General features: G+C 39.6%; 2 protein-coding genes across 5 annotated transcripts; one reads left to right on the top strand and one right to left on the bottom strand.

Annotated features, from left to right (window-relative positions):
* Positions 1–290: 290 nt before the first annotated feature.
* On the bottom strand, positions 291–11,806 carry LOC136448206 (voltage-dependent anion-selective channel protein 2-like). 4 transcript variants are annotated; one of them, XM_066447450.1, is made up of 11 exons: positions 11,695–11,806; positions 6,921–7,002; positions 5,480–5,529; positions 4,350–4,502; positions 4,061–4,113; positions 3,479–3,589; positions 3,006–3,122; positions 2,659–2,703; positions 1,652–1,802; positions 1,201–1,258; positions 291–927 (listed from the first exon to the last, which is right to left on the bottom strand). In XM_066447450.1, the coding sequence occupies exons 1-11, from the start codon at positions 11,779–11,781 to the stop codon at positions 836–838; spliced, it is 999 nt and encodes a 332-aa protein (XP_066303547.1). In that variant the 5' UTR covers positions 11,782–11,806; the 3' UTR covers positions 291–835. The 4 variants fall into 4 exon arrangements, with proteins under 4 accessions (XP_066303547.1, XP_066303549.1, XP_066303548.1 ...); XM_066447452.1 differs by lacking the exon at positions 11,695–11,806 and adding an exon at positions 8,701–8,823; XM_066447451.1 differs by lacking the exon at positions 2,659–2,703 and having other exon boundaries at positions 11,695–11,796.
* LOC136448683 (sphingomyelin synthase-related protein 1-like) lies at positions 11,780–13,483 on the top strand. The gene is made up of 3 exons (XM_066448323.1): positions 11,780–11,833; positions 12,443–12,593; positions 13,149–13,483. Exons 1-3 carry the CDS (start codon positions 11,780–11,782, stop codon positions 13,481–13,483), a joined length of 540 nt encoding a protein of 179 aa, XP_066304420.1.
* The last annotated feature ends 4,039 nt before the right edge of the window (positions 13,484–17,522 follow it).

Below are 17,522 nucleotides of genomic sequence, written 5' to 3'. Positions count from 1 at the left end.
CTTTGTTAACTTCACCAGATCTTGTATCTTCTTGCCGATGAGCATGAACTGAACAGAGCTGCTTGTGCGTGCGGTGTGAAGACAAGCCCACTGCTGCGTCAGGGTCCTCAGCAGTAGTATAATCAAATAATGGATACAACTAAAACTGTCATAGAGACCAAGGAGGAGAGAGTAGTATCCTGTATTTGACTGTTGTCTGGGTCCGACACAGCGGTGGTCATACAGTCCTTTCTGGTGATTTTTTTTTAACCCACTCAATCTCCAGTAACACAACAACCACACAGTACAACTTGTTATAGCTACACAGATGATGCTACAATTTATTCATCCACAAATTTCCAAATTAGTCTACAACATTTTGGAGAGGAGGCTACCGTCTACATCTTACCCTTGGGCAGTACAGTACAACAAGTCGGTCACAAGAAGTAGTCTTTGTTTTGAAGTCTTAAATACTGCAAACAACTTAAATAGAAAGAAGATTTTTCATCCACAACAGTTTCCTTTGGGTAAAACAGCAGTATGTGTATATTTCTGTCACACCATAAAACAAGTCCAAAGTTATCATATTATTGAATACTATCTCTTTTAATTGTTTCATTTCAAAGGAACACAATTGTACATAGAGAGGGTACAGGGAGAGGGGATATCCCCATTCTGCTAATTCTTTTTCTCTATCCTGCCACGATATCCACGCCTTTTCTGCCTACTACGCTACATTGTCAGATGATACTGGTTCAGATCCCAGGGTAGCTCCCGTGAGGAAACGCTGAAGAGATAAAGGAGAGGTTTGAGGTGGTGCTGAGTGTGCAGCAGGCAGGTGCAGGGATGCGGGGCCTCAAGCCTCCAGATCCAAGCCGAGACCCAGCTTGTGGCCGCCTTGGTTGAAGTTCTTGCCATCTAACAGTGTGGACAGGGTCACCTTCACACCTGTGGACAGACAACAAAACAACAGTCTGTCATTCTTCTGTGTTTCCTTCAAGCTATTAGCTAACAGGGTGTCCAGGTGTATTCAGGACATCCTACACTATGAAAACAAAGAAATATGCCGACCTCCTTTTGGAGGGGACACCCTGTTTCCCAGGTAATTAACATCCACATGAACATGAAAGACACACGTTTTAAATGGTTCAGAAAGAGAAACCTAACAGTCAGATAGTTTATAATATGTTACGATTAGTTGGAAAATGCAAAGCTCCATACCTGGCCTGACTTCTTGCGTGTACCCAAGACCAATTTGGCTGGAGTTGTTCACCTTTGCCTGTAAAGATAGAAGGCAGTGAAAGTTAAGTACATGATCATTTGTCCATACAGAATATGCAGCTTCTATGAGCAGATATTTCAACAATGCACTGCTGTATACATGGCCTCCTGCAGTCAATATTGACCACGGTAAAATCCTAATCCATTGCCTACTGTTAAAATATCATTTCCCAATAAAACAACATTGACTCTGAAGACACAATTGGTTACGGCTTTCAGAAGAAACCAGAAGAGCCAAGAAACTTTCCCTTCCATAACATTTCATGAAAAATCATTATTGCAAACTTTTCCATTCCCCTAATGGGAAGTGAAACACTCAAGTATCTTCAAGTGTTCTGAGCTCACCCGGAGTGAAGACTTGCTATCTATATCTTTAAGTGTTCTAACTCACCCGGAATGAAGACTTGCTATCGATGGTGTACTTGGCGGCCAGGCCGAAGCGCGTGTTGTTGCTGCCGGCCGTCCAAGCCAGGTTGACACCAGTCTCCAGGTTGTTGTTCACCTTCTGGTAGATGGAGCCACCAAACTCAGTGCCATCATTACTGCATGAAGGAAGGAAGGAAGACAAGAAATACCTCAGGTCTACTGATTTTACAAGTTCAAATAAAGAATGAACAGGAAATGTCTCAAGAGGAAACTGAAACGTTAGACAAGAAAGGGAAAAGGTACTACAAAAACTTGTAAGATGAAAAGAAGAGTATACGGTAGTCAGTTGATTGGGAATGAATCAGAACAAAACAAATAGCCTGATAAAAGGCAGAGACAAGTTGATAAGGGCAATAAAAACAAGACAAGGTAAGCAATTGCATGACAAAACTTGACAGATGAAAGGGAGAGAGAAATCAGTGTTGTGGGTGAGGAAAAACGATAACAAATCAGCAGTTAGCCGAGGACGGTGGGAAGTTTCCTCAAGAAATAACAAGACTGAGCTAGATACTCAGAATTTCCATGTCTTCAACCATAACGAAAATTAAGAAATCCATCTCACCAAGTCATCTAGCAAATTTGTTAGACACCAGAACACTAGCAGTTTCCTAGGACCTTTCTTCACCAGTCACCATGGCATACCCACCACTACTACAGTACTTTTGTAAGCAGCTTTGGAGTTATTTATAGTAGTTTATGCATATGCAAGCACAGGTAAGTTAATGTAAAAAGGTGAGTAGTTGTGGATACTACCACACAACACCATCTCCGACAAGACAGCAACAAAAAGGTAGCAAAACAAATCTGATCAAAAGAAAAGCACATGTAATTGGACACTGGTTGCCACAGTGTTCAAGCTAGTTGAACTCTATTCTGTGGTGTTTTTCCCCCATAAACATTTGTAAGTGATGAATGATGAAGGTGTTTGTTTGAACCAACAGGTATGCTATCTCAGAAACTTAGCACTCTGACCTCAGGTTCATAGCCTTTGCCAAGATATGTACCGACTGATACGACCTGGAAGGCACAGCATAGCTTACAACATGAGAAACGTAAACAGGTAAAGACATAACGGGAAATAAAAGCATGCTGAAGTCAAGTCGAGCCAACAACAGAAAGGGAGGACAAAGATAGACTTGTACACAGACGAAGTCAAATGGACGTTGAGTTGAGGTAATTCGCAGACATGAGTGTTACGACACACAGTCTCACAAGGCAATGGGGATAGGAACAAGGGCAGATTATATTCAACATCAGTCAGAAGGTGTAACAGAGCACAAGTCCAAAGCAGTGGTGGAAGGTAGAGAAGGGTGCCTTACACGTTGGTGTGGAGCTGGAAGTCACCAGTCTTGTAGCCTAGGGCAAAGTTGCTCCTCGTCAGCTTAGACTTGGCTGTGTCGAACGACATCTGGTAGCCAGCCAACCACCCTTCATATCTGTCGGGCATGGGAAAACATCTTTCATGAGCTTGCATTAGAAAAAATATCATCAGGAAGACTTCAAAAGGTTTAGGGACAAAGAAGGCTCTTTATCCATAACATTTTAAAACCATCATGCAATTTGGTCAATATGCCTATGGGGCTTCCATCTAAATACTTCCTAACCTTTTCACGTTACAAAATGACACAGGCTGAGTAGTTAACTATGGCATATACATATGGTGAACGTCTTACGGTCTATATGGCAACTTCAATAAGACACAATGATGACATTTTTAAAAGCTTAACGTGCTGACTTAGATAGCCTTGTGTATTCCTTCTACTGAACATTGGTCGTTGTGAGTAAGGCATACCCCAGGACAGCAGCTCCGTGGATGGTGGGCCCAGCAAAGTCCAGGTCAACCTCGGTATTAACATTCAGGTAGTCCATCTTGTACGCAGTCTTGATCTGACCACTCTTCTTCCTGTGAACACGAACAATACGTCAGTATAACATCACAGTACTTTACATCACACATTTTCACCTGCAAGGCCTAAGGGTCGGTTGGGCAAGAACATCTACATGTATGTCAACGTTTATTGTTGCCATGGAAAACCCCTGAAATAAGTTCACAAGTGACCCAATGACAGCAACTTGCTGTTTGTGAAGTATACAATTTTGTTTAGACTAGAGTAAAGCCCTAGGCATCTCCCCTGCTCAACAGTAATGTGTAGAATGTGTCCTTAACGTGTTGGATATAAACAAGGTTGTCAGAAATGGGTCATCGTGTATGGTGTAGCCAGATGTTGGTCTTGTGACAGTATCTTATTTCAGACATAGAAGTAAATAGGATAAAGAATCAATCTAATGCCTAGGCAATGTGGACTATTTCGTTGTTTGGTGATTCCCATGACTGCCCCCCCCTGAAGTTTTCAAATGTTAAGCCTGCACTTACCCTGTGCTTGGTGAAAACTTGGTGTCAAAGGTCAAGCTTAGCCCCTTGGCAATCTGAGGGGGAAAGGGAATCATGGTTAAAAATATAACATGTAAATCACTTATTGACAGGAAACCGAATCTTAAGAAAACAAACAAATTCTACACCATAACAAATTGTAGTAAGAAGTGTTATTTTCTTCATTTCAATTTTTGGCCAGTACAGTGCCAGACACAGGCTAATCAACCAGTTGAGGAAACCTTATCAAGTTACAAGTAATTAACAGTGCTAGTTGGATGTGGGTACTCACCTGGTCTTCAATTTTGATCTCGGAGGCGAGAGTGTTGTCCGTGTTCCACTTCTCCGTGAAGGTGAGGCCGTACTCCTTCCATTTGTATTTCGTTTCCAAGTCTCCTCCAACCTTCCCCGTCTCATTGTTTGAAGTGCCGGATGTGCTAAATTCCTTGACAATGCAAAAAGAAAGGACATGTAGTTTGGTAAAATGAAAATGACGTATTGTATGCTAATCAGTGCTTCCAGAAGCAAACCAGACAGAGTAAAATATACTTTCATTCTACCAAGAGAAGTAGGCAAACACCAAAACTATACCACAGTACATGGGATGTCTTAAACACTCTACATGAAGCTTTACTTGATTTTTATTAACCTTCAGTGTTCTGCTTGCTATTTTAAAGCAAGTAGAGGAAAGTTGCTGGCATGTTTGTACAAGCTGCAGCGAGTGACATTTCTGAAGGACCTGGCATGATAGAACAGAAGCAAAGCAGGAGACAATTCATGCAGTGAGTTACAGCTTATGTGGCTTGGAGATTGCACATAAGTCTACAGTCCTATCAATGCCATAAATCATTAAAAAAAGTATTAAAAAAGTCTTAGGGGGATAGGAAGTTATATGTTAAATGTTTTTATTCCATAGTATAATTATCATCATTACTCAGTTTATTAAGTTTACTTTGTTCTTTATATGTCGGTATCTGTCAAAATAAGTTACTAACTTGAGTGAAGTGAAACATTGCCCTTGTACTTTTCTTAAAGCAAAAAAAAAAGAAAAAAAAGAAGCCAAAAATCAGTATGTGGGTGACACAAGACAAGGGCATGAAGGGTATGCTACATACAGAATGTTATGTGGGATAGGTATGACTAGGGAATGCAACATTACCTGGACACCCTCAAAGCAAGGAAAGCAGGTGAGAATGCACCAATGCATTAGTTGGGTTATCAATCATGGCACTATACAAAACATCAAGTATTCATGGACGCTACAGTAAACTCTTAGCAACATGTCAATACGTTAAAAAATAAATAAACTTTAATGAGAACATCTTTAGTTTCAAAGTAATATTTTACATGAGCTGCTAAAATAATACTCCCTCTGTTGGCTTTAGTACATACTGGTAGTTATTAGCTTTAGTCAATACTTACCACCCCACTACTTGTCGTGGTCTTGCAGTCAAGCTTCACAAATCCAAATCCTGAAAACAGAGCAAATTCATCAGCATGTTTCATGTTGAAATCTTATTTCATTGAAAGCTATGCAATCAACAAAGCATTAAAAAAATTCTGCACGGACTCCTTTCCTTTTCAATATCTTGACTAAGCACACTGTTTCAGCTCGACAGAACAAGGCCATACATAAGTCTGCTGCCCTTGATAACCATGGTAACCCAAACACGATACTCCACTGAAAAAAAGGGTAAACAGGGTCATGGCCTTGACTTGTGCATAGGACAGAAGGACCAGTCAAAACAACAATGGCAGCTGACCTGTCTGCTGAAAGTAAAGTTTACTCGTGTCATACTCATATCAGATTTATGACTGGACATTTGGCAGGGTTAAGCCCTGAATGGGTTTTCAGATATCTATAATTGTTTCTACTGATGTGGTCTGAAATCAGAATGTTGAATATGCTCTTTGTTTATGTACAATGCATTTTTAAAAGTTATGATCATTCATTCTGATAATCAAAAAATTTAACAGAATCTATCAAAATTTCTGTCTGATGCACTGCAGCAGGTGATGTAACATAAAATGAAATCACTTGAAATATTTTCAAATAAATTATTAATAACTCAAGTTGTTGCAATAAAGTACATTGCACGAAAGAGCTATTAAAGAATTGACTAGTGAACAAAAGCAAATACCTTTCTGACGTAAATAGGTACAATATGTAACTGGTGAAAATCAATACAAAATTACAAGTGTCAGGCAATGAGGAAGCCATGTGGTCACATGACAGCCCAAAGTAGGTCAGATGAAGGGAGTGCAGCATGTCAGCCACAGTTTACCCCCAAAAGGGGCCCACCCCCTCTATGGAAGGCATTATGGAAGCTGTAGAAATTAATCATCTTGTGCCATTCTGGTTGACATTAATTATACATGGAAACTCTACCACCATATACATAGACAGGGCATATGTGTTTTAGAATTTGTGTGAACATCAGAATTTTCAGGATCTACTTTAGGCTATACGATATCTTTCTGACAATCCTCATGCAAAATCACAGCAGGGGCCTGGTTTGGGCATTTGTGGGAACCAGTGCAAATTGTCAATTTCATTATGACCACTCAAACCTTTCCCCCAGGACAACTGCCATGATTCAATTCTACTCTCTCCTGCCATCACTATCACTCAGTTGGCATTGTCTTCTGGTGATGGTTCTATATATGTTTATCTAGGAGTTAACAAACCTTACAGTGTCACCAGAATATGTGCTTTACCTTTTCATTACAGTGGGTATGTTAGGTGGCCAAAAGCGACAGATGCCACTTCCATAAAAATACAATGGATGGATATGAATAATTGATAACTAGGACAGGTGATGATATAAAAGTTAGGCTGGGAAAAATTAAAAAGAGGTCTTACCATATCCCTTTCCAAAGGTGTCCCTGGCAGACTTGCCCAGATCTCCATAGGATGGCGGTGTGGCGGACATTGTGACTGACAGCTGTAACAGGTTAGAGATGGAAAAATAAAACCAATGCCTCTGCTTCAGGCTGGTTGGATGTACAACAAACACATACTAGTATCTTATTTGGGGACTGATGAAATACTCTTTACTGATTGCAGGAGGACAAACACTGGTGACTCATTTACCAAAAATACAGCTGAAGACCACTTCTACTAGTTCTAGCCATATGTAAAACTATTTTCAAATTCTTCTTTTTTGTTGCTGCTGTATGTTAACCTTCAAAGCAGGAAAATATACATGAAGCACATTTATGAATAATCTTCTACATTGTTCACTGAATCAGGTGTATCTTGACATTAGTTAAAGTTGGCAGCTACAGGGCCCATGGACAGGATGGGCTTGGATTACAAAACGGCAGTTTTAATAATGCAATGCCTGTCCTCTAGGGAATACCACAATAATCACTGATCTCAGTCATGACAGGTGGCCATCCATCAAAATAACTGGGGGAACATATGACTTAATCTTATTCAATCACAAAATGACAACTGTTATCTAAGGAAATGCTTGATCCAGATTAGGACTTCTTGATAAAAAAACAAAACTGAGAACAGAACAGCACTTAAATAACAGCCAGTCACCTGTGTTTAAAAAAAAAAAAAAGTAAAGTGCTATTGTGTTATTTTGTCCTTTTTTTTAATGTAACTGTGGACAAGTTGCTTGATTACACAAGTATTTTATTAACAATTCTCTTGCTAGCAGTACTGCTTTTTTTGGTCATTGCAGTGACGTTAATGTTGAATCGACACCACTGGTGCATGAATGCGGTCATATCAGCTGATTTCTCTGACCAACACGTCAATTTCATGCATGGTCGCCAAACCAGTGTGCTGGAAAGGGACCCTTTGGAGGAGTATGCACAGGCTGATCATAGTGACACCACCACTTGTGATAGATGTGAAATATGATACCTATGGGTCAAACTGAAGTGTCATAATCATGTGCAGAATTTCGATAAAAACAATCTTTTCTTCATCGCTACTGCTATACACTGTATCTCAAAGGAAACACATGCTTTATAGGCATAATAAAGTCAGATTCATTCACATAAGGAGTAAAAAACATGTGGTTAAAGGGCACACCCACAACATGCCCCCCACCCCATCTTGTGTCAGGTCAAATCACAAGGTCACGCGAAAACAGGACGGAATTCAACAGAAACCGGAGTGTTCCTGTTAAAACTAGTCAGATACGGGTCCTCGTGGTGCTTCAGAGAAAGCACATTCTATACTGTAGCCATATTCAATATTTCTAAGAAGATGAGATGCGATTAACAGATGAGATTTTGCGAACTGGAAAAAGCCGGTTCCGCCCGATAGACTGCCTGACTTCAAATCCATAAAGCACCGACCGTATCAAATTAATAACACTTCCTGACATTTCCCTGAACTCATCTAAAACATTCTCTTCTTAGATGAAGGATGGAGTGTCGTGATATATGTTTCTAGCGTGACGACAACATGAAAACACAGTGCCTAGAACTTATTCGCACGTTGACGTTTTGCAGACGACGCCATCTTTGGAAGGTTCACCTTGGGCGTGCAACCTTCTTTTTTACGTAAGCTTGACATTACCACTTTCCAGTGATGCAACTAAAACCAAAACAATACGGCGTTAGTTAAGTACGTTCGATTTCTATTGCTGACATAATTATAGTGGAAAATGCGAACTTACCGACTACCAAAGTGCACCGAACGCAGTGGAACTATCTTCCGTCTTTGCAGACCGGCCTCTGACTGCTGGGGTTTCCAGAGCTGTGCTCCACGGTTTATGACGTCATATAAAAATTTGAATGAACCGATTATGACTAATTTTTGATCCATCAGAATTGAAATGGAATGTTTTGCTTCTTACATTTGATATCGTAAATTCTGTTGTAAAACTTTTTATAAGAATTATCATTTTGATCGAGAAGCGATGGCACTATCGGAGATTACCGGAAATTTACGAACTTTACCGAGCACGTTGCCGTTACGTCATCTCCCATCATGCTTAGTCAAAATCAACATGGCGGGATGGCCGAAAAAAATCAGGGCGGGTGCCGCCAGATGAACCTTTATAAAAGTATTCTGGCGAGTTTTATCGCTTCGCATTAAGATATAAGGTTAGATAGTCCTCTAAACTTGTGAGTATCCGTTCTTTATATATTTTGTCAAGCTCATGATCCTTTTTTTCTGAAAGGAAGGTCGACTTCTTGTCCTTATCAGAAGCGGAAGTTGTGGTGTTGAATCAGAGAAAGTGTTCGTGTCACTGTGTGATGATGTCACTACGAGTACGTGCGGGTGTGCATGCATAGGCTTGTCGCTTGTCTTGTCGGCGATACGACAGAGTTTCTTTCGATTTACAGGACTCAGTTCACAAGGTAACGTACACGGATGAATCCACACAGAAAGGAACAAAACCACACAGTTTCAAACTTGTTTCAAGTACTTTGATTTTGTTGTGTTCATCATCATATCGTCCTCAGAGCAAACATTATGCAGTTTCTTATGCATTGTTCCTGTCGGTTCCTCTGTGGCCAAGACTGTTCGTCTCAGTTTCATTGAGATGTTAGTTTTAGAGAGTGGAAGGTTTTCTTTCTTAGCTATAACTTTGTCATTCAGAAGGTCACCATTACTAATGTTGTTAGGGCGATGCAGATGGCATTAGTATTTCTGATCCAGTTGAAGACTAAACTTTCAAGATCTTTTTAAAACCTCTTCAAGGTTGGTATGGGTGGGGTATGGTTGCGGTGGGGTGGGGTGTGGGCGACAAGATCAGTCAGTGCTCTCAGCCAGCACCTCCAAGACAAGTACAGGGGGTATTGATCTTCCTTTCCCTGGTAATAAACTCAGCAAGGACATTTATGATTAACCCTACAGTAAACATTGCTAGGGAAGTGAGGTAAGGTTGTTGAGAGTGGCCAAACAACAACTTTATTGTTGGCTTTAGAAGCCATTTTCCTCTGGTACACATATCATATTGTGTAAGTCATTATATAACTCTAAGTAAGCATATTTTGTTATATATTATTGTTATATTTTTATATGTAAAGTTATGTTTTTGTCTTAGCAATCCATATTTGCATGATAAACGAGAAACACTCATAATACATCAATAGAAAAGATTGAAATTATTTGGCAAAGGTATGAGGTTGTCGAACTCTAGTTTGTTATTCAAATTGTTGTTGTATGTAACCAAGGACATTATACATGTATATCCTATATAATGTCCTTGATGTAACTATGTGTTTTTTATGGTCTTAGCAAACCCAGGGTATGGCCTAGTATCTTAATGAGATCTTAAGTCCAAGGGTCACAGGTTTAAGGGTCAGAAAAACAACATGACCTTGAACTAAGTTGAAGTAAAGCATTTTTACTTGTATCCACTGATACGGAAGTGATTCAACTTCTAGCATTCACTGTTCAGCAATTTTGCAAGTCACAGACGTACATTAGTTTGTCTAAAGACTTTTTGACAGGTTTAACTTGTTCTTTTGCAGGTTGCCAACATGTGTGATGTCCATACATGGAAGTGCCAACGTGTGGGGAAGTGGCTGAAGAGGGCAGGTTTCCCCCAGTACATCCAGCCTTTCACTCAGGAACACAGGATCGACGGTATGGCCCTGCTCTCACTTACTGAGATGGATCTCCGCAGCCCCCCACTGGAACTCAAGGTCCTCGGAGACATTAAAAGGTTGATGCTCGCCATTCGGAAACTTCAACGAGAAAACCAGTACCATCTCGCCCTCACTCAAAGGCTAGAAAATGGGACAAGGACATTGAGACATAGAGAGTTCATGCAAGGCAATGGTTCGGACTTTGCTGAATCCGATGGTTTTACTCATAGTGACGACAGCTCGAGTGAAAACAGGGTTTACGTCCCCACCTTCAAGCCAGAGATATGGAAAACAGTCATTAGCTTCATCTATGTGTTTCTTGTTTTCCTTGTGACGGCTTTCGTGATGGTGATTGTACACGACCGAGTGCCAGACAGGGAGAAATACCCTCCCCTACCCGACCTGTTCCTGGATAGTGTGCCAAGGATTCCGTGGGCATTTGTGATGTGTGAGATCACTGGGTTGGTGCTCTGTGCTATATGGTGCATCGTCTTACTTCTGCACAAGCATAGGTAAGTTGTGAAAACATTCACTTTAGCATGCCACTGTTAACATTGGTTCTAGAATAGTCTAGATGAGGCAGTTGTATTCATGATAATTTTGTAGATGTTAGCCTTATAGTTATACATGTATCCAGCCTTGCTTAGGTTTGGTCAACTGCCAACTTTAACTGGTTTGGTGCAAACACATATGATGGAAACAAGTCTAAATTAAATGTATCATGTTAGAAGAACGAGTCAATGTAAGTTTCAATGATATTTCTTTAACTTTGAAAGAAGTGCAGCTCTTTCAGGTCTTTGCTCTGTGAATGTCTAACTGACAAAATTCAGACCTGGAGGGAGCACTAGCATATCACGCAAATCTCAGAGTCAGATTCAGCTAAGTTCAAGGACTAAATATATCACCATCTGTGGATCAATCAATAACGGTGCATTGTACTTCCTGCGTACCAGACACTGGAACAGCATGCACATTGATTGACATGCAAAGGTTCCAAGTAATTGGTTTGTTGGTTTGGTAGCTATGGTTAGAGGGAACACACGCTGAATAGTAATGACTCCCAGACTTACAAAGTTGTCCCTCTGTGGCAGGTTCATTTTGATGCGGAGGATGTTCGCCCTGACGGGAACTGTGTTCATGCTGCGCTGCCTCACCATGCTGATGACATCACTGTCTGTTCCTGGGGATCATCTGGAGTGCAGTGGAAAGGTACATTAATCCTTCAACTAAAGGCAGCACTAGCCGCAGCAGAGGTCGTGGCAGACCTAAGAAATCTTGGTTGGAGTGTGTCAGGAAGGACATTAAGGTGCACGGCCTTACCAGCGTGGACCCGAGTACTTCTCCTACTATTAGTTACAGTAAATGCATTTAAGTTCGAATGGTTTTTATTTCGCGCTATGGCGAAAATGGAGTGTTCACGGTGGTTTTAAGTTCACGGTAGCACTATAGTCGCATACTGCTACAGTATTGGACAAAAATGTTTGCGGTGGCTTTGAAATGGTTGCCGCAAAAAACGCAAACATAAAACTACTGCAAACATTTCCGCATTTACAGTCCTGTTAGAAAAAAAGTTGGGTCATCTCCAATATGGGAAGACACTGAGGATCTGGAAAAATATGAAAACTTCAACTTGTTTGCTAAATGTACAACCAGAATGTTGATGATTCTAACACGAAAGGACACATTTTCCTCGATGAAAGTGATTCACTTCTGTTATGATATCTTTATTACTATCCTAAATTTTATAGTACAGATTGATAGTCTAGTATTATGGGAATGTTGCCAAAGTTGATAACATTTGTGATCCGTACGTTGCAGCTGTATGGAGACTTTTGGACTCGTCTACATCGAGCGTTTGAGATCTGGAGTGGTCTGGGGATGACGATGACAGGGGTCCACACCTGTGGAGACTACATGTTCAGTGGGCACACTGTGGTCCTTACCCTGCTGAACCACTTCATCACTGAGTGTCAGTAGTTTTCCCTGCCTAATATGAGTTTTTTTTTCAAACCTGTCCCTTGTCACCTTATCACAAAATCAGTACTTAACAGAATTTTTGGCACCCGGAGGCTGTTCCAAAATTTTGTATTGAGTCTTTGTCAATGTTTTTAATCTAAGAGAGTGTAACTTCTCCGAATTTGTTTGTATCTCAATTATGCATCTTTGTTATTTAAGTGGGCATACTAGATATTTTGCCTTGAAATGTGTGTGGTATGGTGAAGTTAAGTAGTCATTGCTTCACTCAAAATGTACATGTAGTTTGAAGTTTTGGGATTGTCAGAGTACCAATCTACTGTGACTGTATGTGTATTTTCTCGTACCAGTAACTGACAAAAGATAGCAGATGCTATCTAAAGCACCTGACCGTCTACAAAACTTATACAGTTGCTTTAGTGTATTATGTATCTTTTACCTGGATGTCTAACCTTTGTTGACGTACATCTACATGTATCATTGTAAAGTGTTCTATGAAAAGTTACAGTATTTGCCTATTAAACTAAGTGTTTTCTATTTTTTCCTACAGACACACCCAGAAACATGTACACCCTGCACATTTCCTCCTGGGTGATGAACCTGTTTGGTATATTCTTCATTCTCGCTGCCCACGAGCACTATTCCATCGACGTCTTCATCGCTTTCTACATCAGCAGTCGCCTCTTCCTGTACTACCACACGCTGGCGAACAACCGCGTCCTCAGACACGGCGACAAAGACCGCACACGCGCATGGTTCCCCCTGTTCTCGTTTTTCGAGTCGGAGGTGGATGGGATCGTGCCGAATGAATATGAGTGGCCATTTCCCATTCCATCCATTTTCATGGAGAATGAGGAACATGACAGTGAGGAAGATGACATGTAATGCTAATTTCAAGAATGAAATAGCTCTGAGCTATATGAGATGTTGGAAGAGTCCACATTGAATTTAAAAGAAGATCAGACCTTGTCAACTGAAGGAATGTTGACGGGGTCCCATTGGCTTCACCGAGTACCTTATGTGCCTGATGAGATTAATGAATACTGAAAAAGACCTTGACAGATATCAACCTAGAAAGCCATTACTTCTTGCATGGTTTATGTGTACATTTTTTTCAATTTTTTAAGACTGGAAAGATAGATTTTTGACAGCCAGGACAAGGGGAAGGCAATGCAGTTGTGCCCATACAGTGATGCCTTGTAATGTCATTGTTTGTTTCAGTCTTAAATGAATAACTGAGGCATTGCTATTCCTTATTAATTGCTTTGAAGTCTATTTGTAGCAAAGACTGCTATAAACCATACTTTGATGGTGACCATTATTTTAACAAAAGCCACAGATATGGAATCAAGCTGTTTGACGCTAGTTACATATTATATAATGATGCAGTTATGGGAGAGAGTGAGTGAGTGAGTTATTGTTTATGACATAATGTGACTACTATACCATAAGATATTTTAATCACCATAGTATATTTTGTCCACTGGTAGCAAGGAGGTCAACATTAGTACTAACACAAATGATTTAGAATAAGAGTAGATGCAGAGTATATATTTTGTATTTAGTTAGCCTTCCTAGTATTTTATCACGATACTAAAGGGGAAAAATGTGGAAATTTAAAGTGGAATGAATGTTTCATAACTTCATTGTATTTGTTGCACTCCATCATGTACCTAATATTAATGTATCATCTTCATAATCATAATGGTAGATTTTTGTTAATTTAGATTGTCACTTGTTCATTCATGCTGGTCATGGCTATTTGAAGTGAACTTAGACAGTATTTTGACTAGTTTCTGGATGTATTTTAACATATTGTTGCAAATAGCTTGGAAATTTTACAAGCCTACAACTGCTACTGCTACTTATTGTTTAGCAATTGAGAAAAGAATTGTTTACACAAATATATTTTGACAGGAGTGTCTTGAATTTAGGAGAAATGTTGGCTAGTTTATGATATGAACAAATCATGACAACTGTTTTGATCATTTAGAAATACTGGTAGACAAGTATGATAGAAAAACAATGACAACCAGGTGTTGTAGGCAGGTCTTTCAGTATGATTCTGTGGTTCTGACAAAGAAGATACAGCTGTGAGAAGACACTGATATCTGTGTTCTCTGTGAATGACAATCGAAGTCCTTGATGCCAGCATATGATGATCATGTACTTGAAGTTGGGTGGAGATGTTGTTTTTGTGTAATGCCTGTTGAAAGCTATCACCTTTATCATTTGAGTTTTCATTCCATTTGTTGTGTCAAAATGTGCAGTGGAAAAGCTAGTGTGTGTATATCTTCAATGTGTCCGTGTAACAATGACATCTGCATCTAACTAATCATGCTATGCAAAAGACGGGATGTTTGTGCTCATCCCCCCTATCTCATTACTGCACAGTCAATGAACAGTTTTACTGCAGACATTCAATATATTGAACAGTGTTTTTAATGCTTAATATGTGCCACTAACAAACGATGTGTCTTCCATGGCTATGTGTACTTTTCAGGAGCAACTGCCCTGCAAATCATGTTAATCATTGCTTGCCAAAATTACCAGTGCTTCCACATTGTAATGATGTAAGATGTGGCGATTTGTGACGACATAACAAATGAGCAAATGTATTCAGCCATGATTCCTGTCTATGTGTCTGATGTTGACGACATGATTGCTCTCTGCCATACATGAAATGGTGTAAACTATGGGCTGATAACAGGGTACTGCCTGTGTGCTATCCTCAATTGAGCCAGCAGTTACTAAGGAGGATGACACCCAGGCTAACCCTCTCTAGCACTTTTCATTTGTCTCACATTCACCCTGTATGTGTATACTGGACAGACATTATGTCAGTCATAGGTATTGTTTAAGAGGTTTATTACTATTAATTGGTTATGCTCTTATCACTCAAGAGCTGATGAATGAAGAGTTGTGTTACTCTGACTTTGTTGGTTTCTTTTTTTTTATGAAGATGCTTTCTGTACTATGTTTGCTTAGATAGCCTTTAACAAGCCATAGTGTCTTAAATCATGACAAAGATAGCTCTTTTTCTATTTTTTTTGGTTGATAGATATTTCTTGAGTGCTTGAAAGTTTTGTTAATGTTTGTAGTAGGCAGCCTATAGCTATTGTCTGTCAAAATGATGATACTAGTAGTGCCCTGGGTCGAATTATGCAAATTATTATTGAAACACTGATACAAGTGTACATGTATTTTCATCTTCTAGAAAAAATGCTCCAGTGCAATTTCCAATCAAAGTAGGGTATTAGCAGTTACATATACTTGCCTATATTGGACTGTTTTGACCTGTTTATGAAACATTTGTTGCACATTTGATAGTTTACGGTTCTGAAGTTATTGGTTGTGTGAACTTAGTTGCATTGTATTCCAATAAGTAAGTTAGATTTTGCAGTATGGTGGTTGCTTGTGGTGAATTGTTACAGTTAAGAAGCCAAAGGATATTTGACATATCAGAATACATGCTAAGATGTTCAGAATGTATACGAGAAAGAAATGGCAAAGGAATGTCAAGCTGCATGGGTTTTTCCAGTTGTATGGAGGAAAGGAAACTGGCAGGGGAATAGGTTGAGGGAAAAATGATTGAAAACGATTCCAAAAGATGAGATGTCTGTACAAGAGCTATCAGCAACATTGGATACTGTATTCAGACTTGTAAATTGGTCCAGCTACTTTTATGGAAATATTTCTGAAAGGACCCTGACTACTAGCTTTGTGTATTTCTAAGTATAACAAGTGCCATGCTCTCACATGCTGCTTTTGCTAAGTTATCATGGCGGCTACTTAGTTACTCAGTCAGTAACTAGGTGTGGCTCCAGCCATAGCAACATACTTCTTGGTAAAACCCCTTTCACATATATTACACACAAGGCTGAAATCAGAAAGTATGCCAGCTTGAGCAGACATCAGGTCATAGTGTTTACCAGGGCTGTCAATTTTTTTCCATCCTACTCATGGTTTGAGAGCCCATGTTGTTCCTTTCGTTGTCAAATCTTTATGAAAATACATTTTCTGCAATTTCATGTCATGAAGTTCAGATTTTTTTAACAACCCTGTCCCAACGAACAAATTTCTGTCCCAGGACGGAGGGACGGGTCCTGGAGACAGCACTAGTGTTCACATATTTTGTTTGTGACCACTATTTTACAACTTATGAATCCTGTGTCATACCATGACAGCTGTATCATATAACCCTGATAAAATGTGATCTATGTTGAGCTTCGATGTTAGCTGTTATATGGCATCTCACAAGCAGTTACAGTGATTTAATCTTGTTCTGCTGTGCCTTAGGTAACATCTTACTGTACTGCGAGTTATTCTGATTCACAATAAATGCTATTATATCAGAAAGACGTACCAATCTACTGTTCTGACTATGCTTATACTTCAGCTTATCACTATTTTCTTTGTTAAGACAATTATGTTTTTTATCTTTATTGATTTGTTAACTTGAAAAATACTTGCACATTTCTTGATTTGTTAATGTTAGAAAAGTGTCTGACAAATTTGCATGTGCATTGGAAGCCATTTATAGAAGAACCAGTCCCAGTGGTTTTGAATCTAGAAAAAATTCTATTACTGTAAAAGGGGTGGTGGTTTTATGTTTGTGGGTTTCGCGGTGACCTCTTCACCGCAAACATAGAACCACTGCGAAATTTTTTTGCTTTGTCTTCTGCCCACCTACCCATTGTTTCAACCGCAAACTTAGAATCATTATGAACACTCCATCTCCTCCCCACCTCGAGATTAAATCCCACTTATATTTCCTCTTTTACAGTATATATTGTCATTCATATCATCCTAGGCAAAGATGGCCCAACCATATTTAAACAGGCAAGAGCCAGCTGAGGAGGCAAGTCAGAAAACTTGTCCAGAAATCTTACCTTGAATGCTTGAATCGCAGTAATGATAGGAA

This window comes from Branchiostoma lanceolatum, chromosome 14, assembly GCF_035083965.1.
Source record: "Branchiostoma lanceolatum isolate klBraLanc5 chromosome 14, klBraLanc5.hap2, whole genome shotgun sequence".
NCBI classification, from domain to species: Eukaryota; Metazoa; Chordata; class Leptocardii; order Amphioxiformes; family Branchiostomatidae; genus Branchiostoma; species Branchiostoma lanceolatum.
Note: the sequence above shows the minus strand (reverse complement) of the source record. Positions and strands in the feature narration are given on the sequence as shown.